The 22,755-nt window shown below is 49.5% G+C and overlaps 8 protein-coding genes across 8 annotated transcripts; 4 read left to right on the top strand and 4 right to left on the bottom strand.

Annotated features, from left to right (window-relative positions):
• Positions 1-419: 419 nt before the first annotated feature.
• N7520_006992 (cysteine--tRNA ligase) lies at positions 420-2,957 on the bottom strand (the record flags this gene model as incomplete). Its single annotated transcript, XM_057140926.1, has 2 exons — positions 420-2,513; positions 2,583-2,957. 2 exons carry the CDS (start codon positions 2,955-2,957, stop codon positions 420-422), a joined length of 2,469 nt encoding a protein of 822 aa, XP_056994932.1.
• Positions 2,958-3,236: 279 nt separating this feature from the next.
• trm61 (tRNA 1-methyladenosine methyltransferase subunit GCD14) lies at positions 3,237-4,715 on the top strand (the record flags this gene model as incomplete). The annotated part of the gene is made up of 1 exon (XM_057140925.1): positions 3,237-4,715. The coding sequence occupies one exon, from the start codon at positions 3,237-3,239 to the stop codon at positions 4,713-4,715; it is 1,479 nt and encodes a 492-aa protein (XP_056994931.1).
• A 367-nt stretch (positions 4,716-5,082) lies between these two features.
• On the bottom strand, positions 5,083-7,839 carry N7520_006990 (UBA/TS-N domain protein; the record flags this gene model as incomplete). Its single annotated transcript, XM_057140924.1, has 2 exons — positions 5,083-5,184; positions 5,242-7,839. 2 exons carry the CDS (start codon positions 7,837-7,839, stop codon positions 5,083-5,085), a joined length of 2,700 nt encoding a protein of 899 aa, XP_056994930.1.
• Positions 7,840-10,323: 2,484 nt separating this feature from the next.
• Positions 10,324-13,983, top strand: N7520_006989 (uncharacterized protein; the record flags this gene model as incomplete). Its single annotated transcript, XM_057140923.1, has 4 exons — positions 10,324-10,784; positions 10,840-10,888; positions 10,939-11,326; positions 11,378-13,983. 4 exons carry the CDS (start codon positions 10,324-10,326, stop codon positions 13,981-13,983), a joined length of 3,504 nt encoding a protein of 1,167 aa, XP_056994929.1.
• Positions 13,984-14,369: 386 nt separating this feature from the next.
• On the bottom strand, positions 14,370-14,665 carry N7520_006988 (uncharacterized protein; the record flags this gene model as incomplete). Its single annotated transcript, XM_057140922.1, has 2 exons — positions 14,370-14,444; positions 14,522-14,665. The coding sequence occupies 2 exons, from the start codon at positions 14,663-14,665 to the stop codon at positions 14,370-14,372; spliced, it is 219 nt and encodes a 72-aa protein (XP_056994928.1).
• A 1,054-nt stretch (positions 14,666-15,719) lies between these two features.
• N7520_006987 (uncharacterized protein) lies at positions 15,720-16,770 on the bottom strand (the record flags this gene model as incomplete). Its single annotated transcript, XM_057140921.1, has 3 exons — positions 15,720-16,344; positions 16,402-16,587; positions 16,643-16,770. 3 exons carry the CDS (start codon positions 16,768-16,770, stop codon positions 15,720-15,722), a joined length of 939 nt encoding a protein of 312 aa, XP_056994927.1.
• Positions 16,771-17,066: 296 nt separating this feature from the next.
• N7520_006986 (CHAT domain-containing protein) lies at positions 17,067-20,848 on the top strand (the record flags this gene model as incomplete). Its single annotated transcript, XM_057140920.1, has 2 exons — positions 17,067-20,631; positions 20,769-20,848. The coding sequence occupies 2 exons, from the start codon at positions 17,067-17,069 to the stop codon at positions 20,846-20,848; spliced, it is 3,645 nt and encodes a 1,214-aa protein (XP_056994926.1).
• Positions 20,849-21,996: 1,148 nt separating this feature from the next.
• N7520_006985 (ERF4 family protein) lies at positions 21,997-22,731 on the top strand (the record flags this gene model as incomplete). Its single annotated transcript, XM_057140919.1, has 1 exon — positions 21,997-22,731. One exon carries the CDS (start codon positions 21,997-21,999, stop codon positions 22,729-22,731), a length of 735 nt encoding a protein of 244 aa, XP_056994925.1.
• Positions 22,732-22,755: the final 24 nt, after the last annotated feature.

Below are 22,755 nucleotides of genomic sequence, written 5' to 3'. Positions count from 1 at the left end.
GGGTCTCGACCCCTGGGGTAGCTGAGTCAGCAGTCTCACGGCTTCACGGTACAATGAAGTACATGAAGTACAGATGAAGTCGAGTTGATGCTTTTATTGATTTGTTTGTTTTTTCAAATAAGCAAATATCAGTGAAGTTGATTGTGAGGATATCAATGTAGTGGTTCAAGTTCGAGAACAGCACCATCACTTGGGAACGAATGTCCTGAGTAAACAAGGAACTATGCAAGCATTCCCAAACTGGCCAGTCTTGAAATTTTATGATTGTGTACTTCGTACATGTACGTAGGAAGATTAAAACATTACTCAAGATGATTCTGTCCCGAAAACGCCCTGTGATGCATACATGAAAACTACCTGGAATACCACCGTAACATAAATATTATGAAAATGCTTGACTTTTTCCTCTAAGGCATATTCTATTTGGCCTGGCTAGCCAACCACGCCTCATGAGCCTTCTTCTGACGCTCCCAGTCCTTGCGGAGCTTCTTTGCCCGGCTCTTGGTGATCTCTTCTCCAGCCGCGTCGCGGGTGGGCAGGCCCTCATCGTCCCAGGCACTGTACTCGTTGGAGCGGAACATCTCCAGATGGCTGAGTTTGCCCTTCTCCAGCTTCTTAAGAGCTTCCTCTTCCTTGGCCTTCTGGGCTTGGATCTTTTGGCGAGCGCGCTCGGCCTTCTCTTCGCGAGCCTGGATCATTTCGCGGGTTACGGGGCGGATGAGAGCGGGGAGATTATCACGGTCCTCAAGGTACAAGCCGAGATCAAAGAGATCGATGTCACGGACGCGATCACAGAGAGCCAGAATATCCTTTCCGATGGTTTCGGATGATTGCAGAGCAGAGGCCGAGGCACGGAAGTTGGAGAGGACCTCGGCGTAAGGCTTGGCGAAGTCAGATACATCCTGGGGTACTGAATCCTTAGTAGCCTGTTCGATCACCTGAGCGGAAATCCCCTCCTTTGAGCGTGCAGCTTGGCGGAGAGTATCGCGCATGGTAGAAAGGGGGAATAGGAAAGGCTTGGCCTCCTCGGGGACGTCAATACCCGACCATCCAATCTCGGTGGTGTCGGCAGGAGCAGACCCGTTGAGACCGAAGATGTTTACCAATTGAGTAACGAACTGGGCGGCAGCCTTGACATCGTTCGGGTTGATAGTAGCCTTGTCGGCGGTGTTGTATTTGGTGATGAGCTCTGAGATGGCGTTCATAGCACCCACAGTGTTGAAGGAATCACAGAGGTAAGTGTCGACGGCAGTTTTAGCCTCCTCCAAGTCGGCACCAAAGGTGTCATCAGAGGAAGAGCCCTGGAGGGCAGCAGCGTCCTTTACTTTGATGAAGAAGTTATTCACCTTATCCTCCCAGGAACTGCATGCAGAGACAAGCTCATCAGTAATCTCCACACCCTCCTTCCAACCACCAAGAAGGAACACAATACGCAAGCTTCTTGATGTCCAGTCCTTGCGCTCTAGTGCTTCACGAATAGTGGTAAAGTTCTTTAAAGACTTGGACATCTTGGAGCCCTGGATAGATAAGTGGCCCATGTGCAAGAAGTAGTTAACCCACTGTTCGTGGTTGTGGAAGTATGCCTCACTCTGAGCCAATTCATTATCATGGTGGGGGAAAGCAAGATCGATACCACCCGAGTGGATATCCATCTGTTTGCCAAGTCGGGCAGACGCCATAGCCGAGCACTCGATGTGCCAGCCAGGGCGACCCTTACCCCAGGAGCTATCCCAGCTTGGCTCTCCGGGCTTGGAAGACTTCCAGAGAGCGAAGTCGGAAGCACCGCGCTTCTCGGTGGTCTTGCTAGTAAGAGCTCCCTCTCCCTCTGCAGCCAGCTTATTATCAGAGCGGCTCCATGGCTCAAGGCGGGCATATGCGTGTCCTGCACTCTCAAAGGCGTTAATATCGAAATACACCGAGCCGTCCTTGGTCACATATCCAAAGTTATTCTTCACAATACGCTCGACGAAATCAGCAATCTCAGCGCCATATTCCGTGACACGGGTCAGCTCGTCAGGGTCGAGAACATTAAGATCGCGCATATCTGTCATGAATCGCTCCTCGTATTTGCGGGTAAGCTTTGTAAAGATTCCATGGTCATTGGCGTCAATTGATGCACCTTTCAAGGCATCCAGGTAAGGGAGGAGAACATCCTGAGCGTTGGTGTAGAAAGACTCGGCGAGCAACGGGGAGTCGGCAGCTGTGCTGGTCTCTGCTTGAGCAAGAACCTTTGCAGCCGATGCCACCGTCTTGATATGCATCTTGACCTTAGCTTCGTCATCGCCTGGCTTCTCGTTGCCGGCCAGAGCTCCGCCGCTCAGTACTGTAGCGTAAGCCTTCTCCACCTCTTTTTGGTATTCGGCAGGGGCGAGGTCGGGAGTCAAAAGAGGGAGACTCTTCTTGATGTAAGCCGCATACGCTTTCTTTGTGGTGTCGAGCACCTCCGGTGTGATGGTGGGGTTGATTGCGACGAACTCGTTGAAAAGGTGTTGCTGTCTGGCGCGCAGAATGATCTATAGGTGGAAGCTATGTAAGTCATCGCGCGCGGCTTGGGGTCTAAGTCGCCAATTTAGGAGCCATACCTTGTCATCCACGTCTGTTATGTTCATCACAAAGTGGACATCGAACTTGAAGTAGTCGCGCATAATGCGCCGGATGATATCGGTGGACACATAGTTTCGGGCGTGTCCCAGATGCGAATCGTCGTAAACAGTCGGCCCACACGCGTACCAGGTCACCTTCTTGCCGGCAGGATCGATCGGAATAAAGGGTGTCTTAGACTTAGTCAAGGAGTTCCACACCTTCAAAGGCGGGAGTTGCTGCGCTTCGGGGTGCGAGGCAGGTTGCCGCCATGGCGGCTGCTGTCGAGATGACATGGATCTAGTGCCAGAGATTGATACAGACAGAAAGCGGAACTGCTGCTTGGGAAACAGAAGAAGCCGGGGCAAGAGGGGCATAAAGGAATTAGAAAAGGCAGACCACAAGATCAAGAGGGGCACTTTAGCAAGGGAAACACGCAGATTGAGTCATCGTAAAGTTGGTATGCTTTATGATTGGTCCATGCTCAATGTTGTCCCGCAAGCCCTGAGCCCTAATGTCCAAGATAGGAAATGTCAATCTGCATTTTCTCAAGATCAATCATAGCTTCTTTAGCTCTTCACAACTCTTGACGCCTCAGGAAGTATCCCCGTTGCGACAACCAAATACATCGAGCTGATTCAAGCTCTCCAATCACAATGCCGTCGCCATTCCTCACCCCCGGCGCCTGTTCGCAGCCCGACAGCCTTGCGATGCTCCATATCCGTCGCGATCAAACCATCCCGACAATTCTCCGCACCCACGACGATGAGAACCTGGGTTACAAGGAAGGAAAAGTTGCCAATACCCGCTTCGGATCATTCCCGCACAGCACTCTTATTAGCCAACCCTGGGGCTCTCAAATTGCAGCCTCAAAAGTCGACACAGGTTCCCGCGGCCGCAAACCGAAGAATCCAGCCAAGCGCAAGGCCGAGGAGCTGGATGCTTCGGGCACGACCACTGGCGCTGATGATGACGAAACCCCATCTGTCAAGACACCGGTCGCCGCAGCAAGCGGATTCCTACACATGATGTACCCCACGCCCGAATCCTGGACATATGCTCTTCCCCACCGTACCCAGGTCGTATACACCCCAGACTACAGCTACATCCTGCACCGGCTCCGCGTGCGCGCAGGAAGTACAATCATTGAGGCCGGTGCTGGTAGTGGCTCGTTCACCCACGCATCTGTCCGCGCAGTGTTCAACGGATACCCCAGCGAAGAGGAGCAGGCGACTAAGAAGCGAAGACTCGGAAAAGTGTGCAGCTTTGAGTTCCACGAACAGCGCGCTGCTAAGGTACGGGAGGAGATCACGGAGCATGGACTGGATGGCCTGGTCGAGGTAACACACCGCGACGTTTACGAGGATGGATTCCTATTGGGAGATCCCAAGACGGGAAAATCACCAAAAGCCAACGCCATCTTTCTCGATTTGCCTGCCCCTTGGCTCGCATTGCCCCACCTTGTGCGCAAGCCAGCTTCCGGCGAGTCTCCACTGGACCCATCCTCGACCGCATACATCTGTACCTTTTCGCCGTGTCTCGAACAAGCGGAACGCACTATCCGTACAATGCGCCAGCTTTCCTGGTTGAACATCTCCATGGTGGAGGTACAGCATAACCGCATCGACGTGAAGCGTGAATTTGTCGGACTCGAATTCGAGGGTGTACGCGGAGGGAACGTCTACCCCGTAACCGTGGAGGAAGCGGCTCATAAGCTATGGGCAGACGAGGAGCGTGCTAAGCGCATTCGCCTCAATATACCCGATACCAATGCTGATGCCGATACGGATGAGGCCGCAGCGCAAAAAGAGAATCTCAAGGCCCCGGCGAAATACTTAACAGAAAAGTCAACAGCGCCGACATATAGTCTGGGTCGCCTGGTGCACCGCCCCGAGCCGGAGCTGAAGACTCACACTTCCTACTTGGTGTTTGCCATTCTCCCTCGGGATTGGTCCGAAGAGGATGAGCAAAAGTGTCGCCAGCAGTGGCCCCCGACAAAGGTGGATACACCCCAGAACAAGCCAAATGAGAAGAGCAGGAAGCAGATGAAGCAGGAATTCAAAGCACAGCGGATCAAGGAGGAGGAGCAAAAGAAAGCAGAAGAGCCCGCCTCAGAGGAGAAGACTGAGGCATGATGAGAATGGTTATACCAAATTAATGCATGTACTATTAAGCGGATTATCTTCAGCATCCAATTTTCAGGTTCAAGTGCGTTCTCTGAATTCCGAATTTTGCCTCATTGTCAAGATCAAATCATACTAGGCGAATATCTGCGAGGCGTCATCTACCTACACTTTGTAATGCGGGAACTGAAATATGGAAATGAACACAAATATTGGATTTTTCAATCATAGTCTCATGGGTCACATGTGCAGTCAATGCATGCTGTTATGGAAGATGTTCTAAATATTCTCAAGGCAAATATGGGGCTTGAAGGGTGGTATGTGACAGGCAACGCGCAATGCTAGAAACAAACCATGGACAGGGAGTATGGCAGTATAATCAAAGATTGTTCTCAATTCTGAACTTGTCCCAGGCTTCATTTAGGGCTCCAAACACTGCACCGGCAATCATGCGCTGTTCTGTTGTTGCCGTGGTGGAGATCTAGAGAACGATTAGCAACGCAATCTATAGTATATTTGATGTCAAGTTAAAACATACCTTATCAGGGTGTACCTTTGCAATACCCTTCATGTAATTGATCTTTACCTTGTTTGGTAAAACCAGCTCTGCCAAGCCAACCTTCTTCCAGCCAGCTTCGGGCCAGAGTACTGAATCCAAGCTGCCTAAAAGGGCACGCAGATTATCCTGCTTCCCGCCCTTCCAGGCAGTGATCCTTGCGTCGACACTATCTGTGAGAGCGAATTTTTCTTGATCAGCGCGCTCGGCAGCTTGATTGGCCTCACGAAGACGGCTGACGGCTTGCGAGTCCTGCCCGGACGTCGAACCACCAAGGTCAGACAACGCAGACGCCTTCTTGGGTGCAGGTGGTGCTCTTTTCTTGGCGGGGGCTGACGGTTTCGGAGGCGGTTTGCTGATCCCAGCAGCTTTCTCGCACCTGTTACGACCTTGGATGCTTGTGCTTCCACCATGGCCTGACTCCACAGCCAGCTTCCATGCCTGTGCGGCGTCGGCCCAGCGCTCGAGCTGTTCCAGGGCCTCCGCTTTACGCATCAAAGCTTTGCCGTAGAAATCTTTCATTGCCTTGGCAGGTTCGCCGTTTCCTAATTCGATCATTTCATCTTCGCCCTTCGAATTGCCGATCACACTCAAGATGATGTCGGCGTCGTCGATCGCGGTCTTGGGTTCACCGGTCTTCAACGCCGTCATGGCACGGTTGCTGCGGATCATGATGGTGATTGGATGCTTATCAGGCAGCATGCCAAGAGCGGTAGAGAAGCTTTGGTGTGCAGCTGCATAGTCACCCCGCTTGTATAACTCGGCAGCTTTCTCGCGGTGGCGGTGAGTAGACTGAAGAGCCTCAGGGGAGACAGGAGGGACTGCGCGTGGTGGACCCTTGGGTCGTACAGGAATAGAGGCCGACCGTGCAGGAGGCGGCGAAGGTTTAGCTTGTGGTGTAGGTTTTGATCGGTTAGATGAAGGAACAGGAGAATCAAAGAGATCGACATCAGGCTCTGCTGCCGGTGGCGGCGCCTGAGGCTGGGGCCGCTTGCGTCTTGCCGGGCTAACATAATTTTGCGCGGATTGCTCTTCTGCGGCGAATCGCGCGAGCCGAGATTTTGGTTCTTGCGAACTGGGTCTTGATGGTCGTTGAAGGAAATTAGGTGACTGCATGCGCTGACCAGCAGGGGGAGATGGCTGGGGGCGGTCACGGCTTTCTTGGGCACTTTGAGATGGCCGCGGCGGTTGACGAGGGCGCACATCCCCTGAATCAAGCAGAAGCGCCTCATCTGTAAAGCTTGGGGCGTTTTGCCCTTGCGGTTGACCTGTTCCATCACCCTGCCGGGTGGGTCGTGGCTGGGAAAATGACTCCTCACGAGGAGCAGATGCATCCCTCATCCACTTAGGCTGGCTGGGGTCACTCTCTGCGTTAAACTCATTCACAGCCTGCTGGAATCTTTTGCTTCCTGTTTTCCATAGCGTGTTTGCAGATTTTAAGAATTTGGTGCCGAATTGTTGTGCTATTTGAGCCGGATCTCTCTCGCCAGCGGCAGGACTCCTGCTTTCATTACGCGACTGGGGGGTCTGCGATCTTCCTTCACTCATCCAAGGTGGCGCATCCCGATTACGGCTCTGATTCCGGTCCGGTCGGTCATTCGGATGACCGTTAGCTGGTGATTGTCCCTGCGACTTCTGTCGAGCTTCGGCATGGGCCGTTGTCAAAAGCCAGCCAACCGCACCTTGTACATCAGTGCCTGATGAGGTTGTTCTGAGGGCTTGGCGAGCCTTATCTGCAGGGAATCCCATATCGACCAGCTCTGCGATGGCCCGGTCCACCTCGTTTGATGGCATGGGCGATGCATCACCCTGTCGGTCATGGCTGGGGGATGCTCTTGTTTCTGGTGCCACGTGTTGACGCGGGATTTCGGACACTGGCTTCCCTAATAATCCAAGGAAATCGTCATCGTCATCTTGCGCCGGCGCAGGCGCCGGGCGGGAGACGGACTTGGCTTTCAGCTCGCTCAAACCAAACGGATCATCGTCGTTGAATGCGTCCATTCCACCCGTGTTGTCCTGCATTGTGATACCCCCACCAGTGGATCCTTGCGGAGTGTTCGTGCCGATCCGGGGTGATGGAGAGGCGCTGGGAATAGGAAAGTTCGTCGAAGCATCGACCGGCGCTTTCGAATTAAATGCAGCTAGTAAATCATCCTCATCTGTGGGGGGTGCGACGGGTTGCGACAGTTTTCCAATTGCAGGGCTTTGTGTACGGCCATGCTCGAGGCTATCCCAAAACTGCGAGTTCTGGCCACCGTATTGCGACTCAAAATGGCTTCTTTTCTCAGCCTCCTTTTTCGCCTTCTCCGCTTCTATTTTTTTCTGTTGCTCCAGTAGAGAGAGATTCTTGTTTGAGGCGGCGGAACCGAAGGACACCAAGTTCGCGAAGCTGTCTCCATTGGACGGGGCGGGTTTCGATGGCGAATTGGATCGGTTCGACGTTGCGGACAGGGGGGTAGATCTACTGGATGCGCTATTTTGGTGTATATTGGGGAACATCAATCCCGAGGACATTGGAGGGGGTTTATTGGCCGGTGTATTTGAGTTGGAGGACCAGCTCAGCCCGTTTAGGTCATCCATGGCGGGCAAGGTTGCGCCCGGAACCGGAGATAGGAGATATAGAAGTCTGGAATAATTTGGGGGTTAATAATGCCAGTGAAAGGTTGATAAGAGGGGCACCTAAGCATACCAGGGAGAATTGAATGTTTGTTCTAGACAAGCTTCATTGCATCGTCGACCACAGCCCCTGTACATGTGGGGTGGCTGGCACGTGACGTTTCATCATTGGCTCTAAGTTGTTTCCCTTTCACTTCTCTTGGCTTATAGATTGGCGAATACCTTGAGGATATTTTATCGAATCTCTCATTCTATGTGTTTAGATTTTGCAGAGGCCAAAAGTGATGATGAATGCAATTATCCGATTGCCAAAACCAAGACGTACTGCTGGAGCTTATGGGCATGCAAAGATTATGAATGAAGTCCAAGTCATGGAATACCCGCGTCAAAATACTCACGTTGACAGCTGAGGCTTGAATGCCGAGAGTCCACAGCACCTTGGTCTGTTCATCACCATGGATCTGTCAACAGAAGATTTTCATCGAGGATCAGGAAGACTTGACATTTAAATCTGAACAGCGACAGCATAGCATTAGACAAGATCTGTTATCGAATCGCCTACGACATGCTTCAGCTTTCTCAAAATCCGTTTGCTAGGATCGGAGCCATCTCGGGGACCTCGGAACCATGCTTTAATTGCATATCATCTGATATGAAATGTGAATGAGTCAGCTACTTGTCTCCGGCTACCTTGTTGTTCAAAATAAACCACGCCATATATTAGATTGCATTACATCACGGACGTGTGTTGAGTTACTTCAATGTTGATGACAAGGCGCGCGTAGAGATGGAGCCACTCTCGCAGACAAATTGTATGTAAGGCAGCTGAAGCTACCTATGATATATAGATGTCGTCTTGATCTTCAATTGACATCAGTCTTATGATCTATGAGTTCCAGATAAGCTTATGATTCCAAGTTTCGACGTCTTGGGATCCTCAATTTAGAAATGAACGGTGAAGGCCAGGTGAAGGCCAGGTCGTGGAGAAGATTGATTGGTGGTGCATGGAGTGTTTTCTGTATTATGGAGACTCGTTTTTCAGCTTGCAGGGATTGTACCTAATCATACATAGACTCGGCTGTTAGAGCTATCACCCATATCCATACAACTACTTTTTCCCGTCAATTCTTTATTCCAAATCAAGATACAATTAATATGCAATTATTGATTTTTATTTCCACTTCGTATTTCAACAAATTAAACCCTGCGCCTCGACTCACAAAACAGTAAAACGAACCGACGGACACGTGTATATGTGTACCTGAAAAGCACATAATTAGCCAACCACGTAGACTAATATCAAGCCTGCATCACCCAATGAAACAATGCAGCATTGTTATGTGGACACAAACGCTGGAAGAGCGGGATTGTCTCAGATGTACCCGATTTTCTCCCTTGCCTAAAGGCCCGCTTAAAATCAATTTCACGCCCAACCCAGCCAGGAACCATGCAAGTACGGCACGGCCCCAGACTAACGTTGTGATAGGCCAACCAGCATGCAGAACAAGTTGTGCACGGCGATAACTGACAGATCGGGTTACCAGCCCCACTTGGCTAAACCCCTAGTTCGCGGATGGCGTTGATACCTCCGAACTCCTGAGCTATTAAGCTCGACGTTTCTTCGATGCAGCAGAAACTTTTGGAGGCGCAGTGCGGTGAGTCTCGCATATGAACGCTATTCAAGAGGCTGGATTATTGTTGCGGATGTGATAGATCAGGGAGAAATCTTAAGGGAGACTGCATTTCCGTCGGTTAAGCTGGATGTTGTGCTCGCTGATCAATGGAGCAGGGTTTTGTTTTCTAGACTAATTTTGTATTAGCGGAGTCTGAATATAGCAAGTCAGTGGTCGGCCGACTCATCCGAACGGAAAAGGCTTGTAGGCGAGTGAGTTGGTCAGGGGCGGGACATAGGTGAATGCACGGTCAGGGAGATGAGCCCTGTTCGATCGTCACGATCAGTGGGGCCTTAATTGATAACGCACCACTGAGATGCTATAGGTTTGACCCATCCTAACACGCGTGGTTTTGTACATGTCGGTAGGTCTAAACCACTAAAAAAAATAGAAAAACTCAAATGTCATAATTTGCGAGCCCCGCGATAATTCCAAGGTTTTGTATTATTGTTTCCTACCTTGGCTTTTCATACATGTAGGGGCATTTGGGGCTGGAACAGTCCGCGCTGTGCCGTGAAAATTGATCGATTTCGATTATCGACCTGAAGCCAAGATCTTTCCCTTTTGATACTCCAGTCTGGTTACCTCTTAATCTTCTCGTCTCCATTGATCTTTACAAGGACGTTTGTGAGAGCGTTGAATGCAAGTCATGTGCATGGTTCAGTGATCGAAGGTGACATCCAAAACAACAAGAATTGAACTTCACTACTCGGATTACTCGTGTCGATTACGTCCAACAATTGCAATTTCGTGGTAAGCTAGCAGGTCAGCAAAGATGCGGTGGTATCTGTTGGGGATATTTATCCTCTGCCTTCAATGGAGGCAGGTATTTGCAGCTCCAGCGGAGTATAGACGAGATGCCAACAATGTCGCACTATTGGATATCAGAAATGAGATGAACGCGACAACGACCACGTCCGATAACTCCAGTCAAACGACCGCGACCACGATTACGACCAACACTGCATCAACGACTACTGAAGCAACCTCCACAACACATTCGGCATCACAAACTACCCACGCCCAATCGAGTCAATCGGCCTCCACCACGTCCGTTCCATCATTAGTCACATCGTTCGCAGGCTCAAATGACCAATCGACCACAAACTCCACAAAAAATACCTATACCGGTGGTTTGCCTATTCAGCCGGAAATCACACCAGCGTTGGGTGTGGGAGGCTTTCTACTTCTAGTAGCTGGTGCTGTGTTGACGTTTGTCGGCATTCGAAAGCAACGGTAAATTGATCCACCCATGCAATGGACACTCACATCTGATCCTAACGCTCGATAGAGTATATATATTTTTATCAACCGGATTGCTGGCCGCACTGGGTGTTACAGTGAGCTTCCTGCATACGACTCAATTGAATCATCTAACTGAATTTCCCAGGTCCTTATCGAATATGTCATGAGTCCCCCAGTGAGCGACGCAGTTCAAGGCGGATACCTAGTCGCCGTCTTCTTCACGGGTGCTATATTTGGTGGTCTAGCTCTCATTTTCAAGGAGATCACCGAGGGTCTCGGCTGCTTGCTCGGTGGTTTCTGTATCGGCATGTGGTTCTTGACCGTGAAAGCCGGCGGTTTAGTCACAGGCGACGGAGCCAAAGTAGGATTCATCCTTGCGTTTACAGGAGCCTTCTATTGTCTCTCGTTCAGCCAATATACGCGCTCTTATGGGTCAATGTTGTGCACGGCCTTTGGTGGCGCGACGGCGATGGTTCTAGGTATCGATTGCTTTAGCCGAGCTGGACTGAAGGAGTTCTGGCTCTATATCTGGGGTAAGTTACACATGACGGGAAAAGCAACACAAGGTTTAATTTTGGATTTAGGGCTGAATGATGATACGTTCCCATTGAACACCTATACATACCCCATCACACGCAGCATCCGTGTAGAGTTGGCCATTATAATCATTGTCACTGTTTTTGGTGTGATGTTCCAGCTGAGGTTGTGGAAGGTGATCAAGGAACGCCGTGCGAGAGAGGAGAGCGCCCGTGCGGAAGCTGAGAAGACCAAGGAGGAGGCCGAGGCTGAAAATGGCCGTCAAGTCGAAGAGAAGAATCTTAGGGAACGAGCGGAGTGGGAACAGATGTACGGCAATGGCGAGGCCAAAGAGGCATCTTTGTCTGAAACCGCTGTTGCCGACGACTCGCGACGGAGCTCGGATGCTTATGGTTCCTCTGTTCGTGAAAAAGGGAATTCGATCGAGATGACAGAGATGGCTAGCCCGGATCACTCCGCGCGAGTATCTGACAGTGGAAATCATCTCGAGGCAGTGGAAGAGGTTGTGCCGGAGACTTTGGCCGATGAACAGGATGGTACTGCGGCTCCTGCCACCGAGGGACTTGACCTCCAACAAGGAAAACAACCCGATGAAGCAGCAAGACCAACAACACCTGTTCCGACGAATTTGCACATCGAGACCAATATTCCACTTGATAATAGCTCTGAGCATGGAGCTGTTCTGGGATCCGAAGTTGGGACGCCACGCTCAAAGCGCTTTTCGAGCAAATCATTGATGAATCGGATGTCATGGATGAGCGGACATGCTATGAAGCCACTTCCACATAATCAGTCGCAGGAGGCTCTGATAGCCAATGATGCGACGTCTTCTGTTGCCGGAATTATTGATGACATTCAAAGCATTACATCTGAGAGGCCGAGCATTGCGGATACCGAGGTCACAATCATCAAGACACAAGAAAACCAAACTGCTGAACTTCCATCTGATAATGTGGTTCCCGGGACGAAGTCAGAATCCGAGGAAAGGAATGTTCTGGACTCCAGCCCAGAAACCGTCCAAATAACTGTCCAAGAAGTGAAGACTTTGGCTATTGATCATCACGAAACTGTGAAAGAGCATGCCGCTGCCGCTGAGAACGGAGATATCGAAGCCCCTGAACAGACGTCGACTACTCAAGTCAAGAGTGGCACCGAACATGAATCCGAGAATTCAATTGCTATTGAGTACCAGGAGCAAACAACCGCGATAGCCTCAGAGCCAGAAGCAAAGCCAGAAGCAAAGCCAGAAGCAAAGCCAGAAGCAAAGCCAGAAGCAAAGCCAGAAGCAAAGCCAGAAGCAAAGCCAGAAGCAAAGCCAGAAGCAAAGCCAGAAGCAAAACCAGAAGCAAAGCCAGAAGCAAAGCCAGAAGCGAAATCTGGAGTGGAAGCGGCGTCGGTGAAAAATGATACGACCAAGGCTGAAAGTGCTCTTCAAGAATTTAAGTCGGTAACTGAAGCCCAAACTGAAGAGAGGGTAGAGCAAGAAGCTGTCAATCGCCAGGAGACTGTCCCTACTCGACCATTAGTCCGACCAGTGGTCCCACCAAGGCCAGTCAAGAAGCCCAAATTAGATGCGTCGACTGTGCAGAAACTTCCAGAACAGACTTCAAGGGTTGTGAATTCTTTCCGCACCAGAGAATGGGCAAAACACCTTGCCTATGCAGACGTTCCGGATTCTGAGCCTATCGAGTTCGAGAGCGAGGAGCCAGAGGATCCCACCGTATCGGAGGAAGTAGCAGCCCCGGTCGACATACACAGTCTGCTACAGACACCTCATAATGCTCAACCACCTCCAGCTGCCATGAGCTCAATTTCAAGCCCAGAGCAGACTTCGCCGCTTGTATCTCCAATTATCTCCCAACCGAAGACTACACAAAGCCCGCAACACCCAGTCCCTGCAAAGTCTCCACCCCTCTACCGGAACATATCTTCAGGCTCTCAAAGTACACCAGAACTCGACATGCATGTGATTCGCAACAGCAAATCAACTCCCTACCTGAGTATCACCACTGCAAATGCACCCCAAGATACCACAGAGTCCCCTCGATGGAGCGGACCTCCACCCCTCCTCGCCGTACGAGAAAATATGATGAAAAACAGAATGTCATCAACATCTCTCCGTTACGACCCATGGGGTCCTCGAAGCCAATCCCGTCAGTCTCTAGCTGAACCAACCCGTGTTGCCTCGCCATCGCCCATTCTGGAAGCAGACGAAACTATCGAGATCTCACCCCACAACGAAGACGATATCCCTCTTTCACAAAGACGTACCCTACTACAGCGCCAAACAATGCGATCTCCATCTGGGAATACCACACAAAGTGCCGAACAGCTGCGATCACCCATCTCTCCTACCACTCCAGTTGATCCGGGCAAATCGGAAGCTGCCATGTCTGCATGGCGTCAATCTGTGCGGGAAGATCTCTCACAGCGGCGGGATCCTCTGGCTCTCAAATCCCCACCCCTCGGATCTACTAGCCCTGCTAGCCCTGACCGACCTCGGAATGGCTGGGGATCTGTCAAGCAGATGCGTGACGCCTCGGCGAATCACATTAGTAATGCCATTGCTGATGGGATGCAAAAGGGAAATATGACGGAACTTCACCGTCAGGCTATGCGGCGGATGCAGGCTTCTGCCAACCGACAACTGTAGGCTTTATTGCCTTGATTTGATTGATACCCTTATGCATTCTCTTATTTCTTGTTTCTTATAACTCTGGTACCAAAGTTGGTTTATATGATAATTCTTATTGTTTAATATTGTATGTTCTATTTTACACATACTTTTCTCAGGCATATCGACGTTGAGTGGTACTGATTGATAATGAGCACTTAACAAACCAAACGACCTGGTCACACATAATGTTGACTACGTTTTGTAAAGTTGGAGGCACTCACGCTCATCATTACCCCTTGACAGTAGGCTAATATTCGAAATTTATCATGTAGATACATGTCAAAATAATATCTTGGCCAAGCTCCCGTGCGTTTCGACGACCCTTCCATCTGAGATATATGGCGAATCCAAGACTGCCGTGACTACTGACCTTTTGCAGCGTCTTTAATATTCCTGGCACCGTGACTCCCAATAGATGCCAGGGCACTCGTCTCTTGCTTTTAAAATAGGTATGTTAATCATATTCTATAGCATAAGATAATTTATAGCAATCCGACGGAGAACTTGTACATACCTGTCTAACATTGTTCTTCAAGGATTTCAACGTCATTTGGTCATTTGCGTTTTTCAGCCTAGCAATCTCCGATGCAGAAAAAGGAGTCGGGGGAACCGAGTTGGTACTGGTGGACCTGACACTGGTGGTCTTGTTGAGCGGCATTTTGGACTCTTGATAGACAGGATTGGGTGTGTAGCAGTGGATGATTTGAGGAGAATTGCTTGAAACCCTTGGAAGTATTGGAGACTGAGCTTTGGATGGAACACAGGATCTTAGGAGGCGATTCGAGGGTTCTTATAGCTAGTAGTGAGAGATATCAATTTAGATAATCCAAGACTAGTATTCTCCGTAAAGATGTTAAATTGGCGCCAGCCCCCAGAATCCCCTCTGCGGGGTCATGCTTTACATCCAACCACCAGTAATCCTGACCACAAATACTTTCAATGTATTCTGGCTTTTGCTTAGTTTGAAACACATCTCACCCTGGAATAAATTACAGGCGGTTAAAGCCTTCCCTTCTACTTCCAAATTTCAAGCCGGAATATTGAAGCGGGCACTGGGAGACTTCTCGAAAACATGTTATGGAAGCGAACATTGAAAAAATAGAAAGAAACAAATTGGCAAAGCGACATAGTTATAGATGAGATACATACAGCTGAAATATGACCACACGCTCTTATTACTAGATATATGAAAAGTATGTGATATCTGGAAGTGTGTATACATTTGCTTCTACTCAATGTTTTAAAGGCTACTTAACCCCACTGCAGCGCTTAGCCAACCTTGAAACACTTATTGAAACATTTCCACGCCACTAGAATCAAGCATCAATTCTATTATTAATCTTTGCGTGACTATTGGATATTCGTTAAAGATATTATTAAGGAGAGTACATGGTAATTGTTGCGTTGAAAGGTAATTCTGAGTTGCTTACAGATGCCCCGACAAGGTAAACATAACTGATCTCATTATAGATGCCAGTCAATTAGTCTTTTCTTGGGTTTCTTCTCCAATATAGGTAAGTATACCAAAATGCATAATAATAACAAGCTACAACCTAATACTGTTGGAGTATGGCGTCAGGTTATCCACTCCTAAAGTTTGCTTTATCCAGCATTTATCTCTCTCTCTCTCTCTTTCTTCCTCTAGCTGTACAATTATTTCCCTGCAAGATCTAGCTCTCGAAAACATCTTACTATATAATTAGTATCATACATCATTGCAAAAAGTGTTTCGGCGCCTTCTCAAAATGCTTAATAGCCATCTCCAGCTGCTTCTCATACTCCTCCGCCTCCATCCCCTCCTGATCATCAATACTTCCCTCCTGCTGCTCCTTGGTTTCCTCATCTTCACCTTCCCGGTTCAAACCAAGCTCAACTTCCCTTCCTCCACCATTACGAGTCGTGTTAACGGACATGATATCCCGATAAAGCCCCATCGACGACGGAAGTTTCACATCCCCCAAGCCCCCCTTCCCAACCTTAAGAAATTTCGCATCCAGCATGCGGAACTGCGCGGCCCACACATGCGGTTCGGATACTTGCATAGTCATCTCCCATTGCGACCCAACACCCAAACTCACAGATCCACCAACCGGCACACCAGAGACAGCACCAATGATTGCAGAGGAAGCACCCACAGATACCTTGGAGGAGTGACCCCTTGAGATTACCATGCTGGTATCCTCTAGAAGATACAAGCCTGTAAGCATCCATACTTTTGGCCGACGGGCGAATTTAAAGCGGACGACAAAATCACTGTATGCGGCCGAGAGCCACAATTTGAGTTTTTGTCGTGCTGTTTCATTGCTTAAGACGTTTTGAGTCAGGAAGACTTCTGGGCTGGGTTTGCAATGTTAGATAGATTATGTTCGTTGAGGGATTGAGTATTTAACGTACTCTTTGAGTACGATTCGGGTTCCCTTCTCAGCGGTAACAATTCGTTCAGAGTCTTTATTATAGGCGAGGTGGAGATTCACGATATCAGCGGCATCTAAGCCGATGGAAGGTGTAAGACGAGAAGAACCGTGGAAGACGACATTGGTGATGTCGGTTGTGTGGGCGTGCTCACGTAGAGCGTTGTCACTGTAACAGTTAGATCAGACCTCAGTATGAGGGACAAAATGAAATGTGTAAATACCTCAAAAGCTCGTGAGTATAATGCCGCGCATTCATTGGCTGCCAATACTTCTCCAGAACCAAGGAACCCAAGGTCAGGGCCTCGGGCCGTTCCCCCATTCCATAAAGAAAGAACGAGTCATCTGCCATTATACAATGCTTATTGTATCGCCAAGGCCACAATGTTATTGTTCAAGTCCAAGCCGTGGGAATTGGGCGTCTTTAACCGCGGGGTTCCATCCGTGCTGACGGATTATGCCGCTAATCAGGCAACTCTTGGCGAGGCGCCTTTCACAATAAGCGTAGGGATATCGTGGACCAATAGATAGGCGGAGTAATGGAGTAATCAGATTACATTATGCACATGTGCAGAAATAAAATAGAACCATTTATCCAGGCTGCAACCCGTGCTGTCTGTTACCCCTGGGGCCATCGAGAACAAAAAAATGGATTTTGACTACTTTATCGATCTATGTGGCCGATCGCTCTTCGCAGAGGAATACAAAGGTGATTTCGATGCAGCATGGGAATACCTACAATCAGTCCGGTCTGACAAACTGGACCTAAGCGAGAGTGCTGAATTCCTACGCTGCTCATCCATATACGCAATCCTAGTCGGAAATTTCGCCGATGCATACAACCACCTCGAATCCCTCCATACTCTACTTCCACAATTACCACAAGAATGGGGTCTGCGATACACAAACTACAAAGTTCTGGCTGACTACACACGTCGCTTCCCGCCAGCACTCCGCTTCTACCATGAGAGGGGATGGCCACTCAACACCGTCATGCTAAACGATATAATCGGACCCAAAGTTATTTCCCAGAATTTTATGGCAAATATAAGCAAGTACCTTCCGCTCGGCGTCCCTCGAGATCAAGGTCTTTCCCTGGTTTTGAATCAAGTGATGTGGACCGCCCCGCATGTCCGGGACCTTGCATTTCGATTCCATCCGCTATCGCCTCCTGGCACCCGTAATGAGTCAACTCCTGCGCAACAAATTGCGCAGATAACGAGTCCTTGGCTGAAATACCGCGCGGATGCGGATGCAAACGGCGCGGCGAGTATCGCGGCTTATTTGACCCGGTTGGTGGTTGAAGCACATGTTGCGTGTCAGAGTCCTGAGACCGGGATCATGCTGGATGATTTGTACCAACGATGCGAAAGGATGGATGATCTTGCCGGAATGGCGAACGCCAAATTGATGGAAGGAGATAATATCCTCTGTGTGCCATTCACGAGTCCGCTTGCGATGAACTTGATCGTGCTAGATACAACCGGTTTGATTGGGAATGACGCGATCTGGGACCCAATTGAGCGTAGTCTTGAGTTCGATTATTCCGCTGATGTGAAGCAGTGTTATGATTCTGCGTATAAGCTCTTTAGAAAATGCAAGAGAGGACGGGCCATGGTCTTACTTCGGCAGGGATGCTGTCTGCATCACGCCGCGCGTTGCCGGCGACATGTAGACAAGCCATACTTTGATCTATTGGGTGAGGCGGAAGTCAAATTTCAAGAAGCGCTGGAGATGTTTGGTAGAGATGAAGCTCATCTACAGTTGGTCAAAGCTCATCAGATCCTACTTGCGATTACCAAGGGCAATATCCAGCGTGTGAAGACAGCTGCAAGAGAGATTGGAACTTGGTGCGCCGGTGCGAAGAATGAGATACTGGCCCATTTTATTGGACAGCTTATCTCTATTTTTGCCAATCAGGAGTGGATTGAATACTTCAACATGGATGCGGCCTTGCAGGCCTGGGAATGTGCCTACGAGGTCCTGATGCCGATAGGCGACATGATCCCTTTGTTTCAAATCGTGTTGGGTCGTGTGACCCTTCAACACGAGTGGAACAACATGGCAGCAGTTCGAATACTCATGAAGGAAGCACTGGCCATGGTCGATGGTGTACTAGAGTATTTCCGCGACAGGATCTCCTCTATTCCAGACACCGAGCAGGGTGAAACAGATCGGAAAATTGTTCGAGTGAGAAAAGCAACAGTCTTTTGGAATTTCGATCAAATTTTTCGCAAAGTTTTCTGCGAGTATGATGACTTGAGTTCACCGTCTGAGTGGCCAGCTAAGTTCAACCATTTGCTTGAAACCGATGAGGATCTCCGAGCTTGGGTGAAACAAGTAGAGAATATGGACCATGATACTCGGCTGTTTAAGGGTCGAATAGCGCTTCTCAAGGGCGGTTTCAAGAATGTGTGGCAAAGGGGGCTAGCTGAAAACGAGATATCTACGAAGCATAGGTTCGCACAAGCTGGCTATCAGAGACTTTTGGATGAAGGCGATATACTGGAAGCAGAAGACACACTGCGTCGATACCTGAATGAGACGGAGCATAAGGAGCCAACCCGCATTGATATTCTTCGAGTGTTGGCTGCCGATTACATTGGAGACCGAGTCAAAGCACGACAAATTTTAGACTCCATCACCGATGATCTGTTGTTCGATGGACATTTGGAAAGTTATCGGCAAGGATTAGATTTGCGGTCATCTCTTCCACTGAGTGCTCAAAATGCGCTGGTCGGTTGCTTAAGAGGAGGAGATATGGAAAGAGGTCGAAGGTGTATCAAAATGATCATAGAGATGATTCCGGGGTTCTTTGATTCGTTTTTGGATAACGGCCTGGATCATTCGTTTCGATTGGGGCAATATGCGGCATTGATGAAAGAATTGCAACCTGAGATATCCTTCACCATGCTTCTGCGGGCTCGAGAGATTGTTGAAACCCGGATTAAACAGATGTCGGATCCGGATGCACGTGTGTGGAGCTCGAATGGCCCTTGGAGAACGGAGGTCTATCTTGACCTTGCGCGTATCTGTCTGACTGCGGAGCAATCCCCTCTTCCTATCAGCCTATTGTCAGGGTACGCGCATGGTCATCCGGAGGGAATATCTTGGACAGACCATGCACTGCTTTTCATTGAGATGAGCAGAGCACGCGCGGTACTAGAGGTATTGCAGACACAGGCGACCAATTCTGGCGCCCCTAAAACCATGCTTATATCGGAGGCCATTCATAAACGTCGTCTTTTGAGATCACTGCTGTCTCTGAAGACATTGACTGCAGACCAAGAGGAAGAAATTGCACAGTTACAAGAAGAAATTACAGGTTTGGAGGAGGACGGCACCCTTTCTTCGGCAACCACCTTTATCGAAACGGTGAATTCCACCATTGAACCAAACCTTTTATATCAGAGCATTGACAATAATGCTGTGGTCATTGAGGCAACGTTTGATAGTCGAGGATTGATTGCGTTTGCAGTGACCAGTGATGGTATTCAGCAAATATCTCAATCGTCAATAAAACAAGTGGATATACGAAGACCCGTGATGAGGGCCATGAAAATCATGAGAGAAATGAACGGTTACATCAGCGAGGAGGAAGGAAATCGCAAATCAACTCTCAACGATCTGTGTAATGAAATCTCGGAGGTGCTGCTTGTGCCATTCGCAGAGACCATTAGAACCAAATCGCATGTCATTTTCTCGGTATCCAACCCGCTGACAGCGTTCCCTTTCTCAATCCTCCCATTTGATCACAAGCCACTCATCATGCAGGCCGAAGTCTCCCAAGTCCCCAGTATGTCTGTCCTATATTATCTCTCCCAGCGCAAGTCAGCATCGGTATCACCGACAGTTTCAGTTCTGGCAAAGTCGCCTACAGAAGAGCCATACGGCGCTACGCGAGGCGGCGAGGAGGTAAATCTACACATGGCGGGCATAGAAGCTGTCAACATTGCCCGGATGTTTGGTACATGGCCCATCGAAGCGTCCCAACTATCTCGGAAGGACTTTCAGCACTATATTGAGGGGGGATCACCGATCATGCATATTGGAACGCACGGTGACATCAACCCCCGTAACCCTCTCCTCTCGTCTATTTCGATTGGTCAAGGCCAGGAATTCCGCGTGGTTGACATGTCCGCGATCCAAAGCAATGTGAATCTGCTGGTTTTCGCCGCTTGTCTAAGCGGGCTTGGAAAGGCAACGATCGGCAGTGAGGTTTTGGGATTTTCTCATGTTGTTCTGAGCACTGGATGTCAAGCTTATATCGGATCTCTTTGGAAAGTCAGTGATTTTGGCTCAATGCTGATTATGACACTTTTCTATCGATACCTTAAGAAAAACCCGCAGTGGGCTGTGGCGGAAGCCATGCGAGCGGCGCAGTTGCATCTCCTACATTTGGACACGGAAAAGGCCGGGATACTTCTTGATCAGATGTTGGAAAATTGGTCCTCTGATGTAGAAAGTCCAAGTCCTGCAGAATTTGTGCCTGATGCAGAGTTTCTTTTGCTTACGTTGAGGTTGATCTTGAATCAGCTGGACTGGTCAAGTCCATTCTACTGGGCACCATTCACACTTGTGGGATATGGAGGATTTCGGTTTGTACATGAGTCTGAGATCGTTGATCATGATCGTGATCGTAATCGGTGTATTTAGAATGACGATCTAATCTGCTTAGTCCTGTATCCACCCGGTGGAGAGTCCATCTCAATGATCGGGATGAAACAAGGGAGGATGAATCAATACTGAAACCAACTTGAAAGCAAACGACTTGTCTAATAAAGGAGTAACTTTGAGATATCCATGAGATAAAAATGCCTATATGAAATATAAAATGAAAATCTATTTGAACGTCATTCCTTCGTATCCTCTCCACAGCGGGTTACGATCTATAGTCCAAAAGTTAACTACGCGGCCCAGAACGGTCTTCGTCGCCTCATTTTTAAGCCTGAGGATCTTGAGATCTAAGATCTGTATCGTCATTCTCTTCTTCATCTTCATTCTCTTTCTATTAATATTGTATCTTTTTCTTGTTTTCCCTTGATGCATGGTCAGGCTTTGTTGATCTCGATCTCGATCTTTCTAGTCTTTTTAACTTTCTCATTCTTTTCTCAAAACGGCGTCCTTCACAGCTACCCCTCGATCGAGGGACTTTGATTCGAATTCCTCTTATCTACCCGCGCGTGGCCAACATTCTTTTGGCTTTCGCACAGCATCCGTGGAGGCGACTCCGCCATTCGATCGAGCACAGCGGCGACAGTGCGTCCCCATCTCGGGCCCGTCGTCGTTCCCTGCAATCCTCCGTCCTCCGGCTGTCCGACTCGCAAACCCAGTCAACCACGTCCCCCGCATCACTCCTATTACTATCCCTGCCGCAAGATCAGACGAGAGTCTCCCCCTCAGTCATCAACGCGACGCACATCCCCTCCTCAGTGTCCCCGAACGCCGTCGCAGTCGCTTGACCCCTTCCCCTACCAGTCTCATCGTCGAACACAGTCAGGGGGAATCTGAAAGCGGGCGCACCAGTATCGCTCTACCTCCACGTCACCGACGCGAACAATTCTCCCCCACAGTAGGAATGGCCGCAGCATTTGCCGGGAGTGCAGCGCGGGAAGTCGAGAATCTGCGCCCACCCGAGGAAGTGCATTTCACTCAGGATGGCACTCGAAGCAGAGAAGACGGTCGACCGCGCCATGCACAATCCCAAACCTCCCTCCGATCCCAATCGCAGATCGCTTCCGTTCCTTCGAATACAGGCCAGGCTCCAGATGTCGCTGAAGAACTGGCATGGGGCCCCGCGCACCCCTGTTACCCTCACCTCAATTCACACGTCCCTATCAATTCGCCAGAATACCTCACCACGCGAGTCATTCGCGTTCGACGCGATTGGATGATCAAGGCAGATTTGGCACCCACATTCTCTAACCTCTACCCCGAGATTTTGGACCCTCTACTGCCGGAGCAGGAATTCCGCAACGTCATCGCTACCGTGAACAATGGCCTGGTCAAGGCATTTGACCCGTTCAGCTTACGCAATTGGATTGATGGTGCGCTTGGCTTGTTGACTGGCTGGGTCTGGGATGACATCGGCGCACCTGGTGTTAAAGGGTCGTTGCAATACGTCGAGGACTGGCTTGAGAAATGGAACCGTGAAGTCGGTTCTAAGGACGGTGTTCACATTTGGAGTCTCCGCCGCACAGCATACATGTCCCTTGACATCCAGATTCCTGATCCCAAGGTCGGCATCGTCCCCAGTGAGGCACCATCTTTGCCAAATACCAGGCCGAGTACGGGTGTTGGTCCGGCCAATTGATCCATGCGACCGACCTGGCCGTAT

Source organism: Penicillium odoratum (genome assembly GCF_028828045.1).
Source record: "Penicillium odoratum strain IBT 22623 chromosome Unknown utg000005l_segment0_segment0, whole genome shotgun sequence".
Classification (NCBI taxonomy): Eukaryota; Fungi; Ascomycota; class Eurotiomycetes; order Eurotiales; family Aspergillaceae; genus Penicillium; species Penicillium odoratum.
This window is presented reverse-complemented; position numbering and strand designations above follow the sequence as displayed.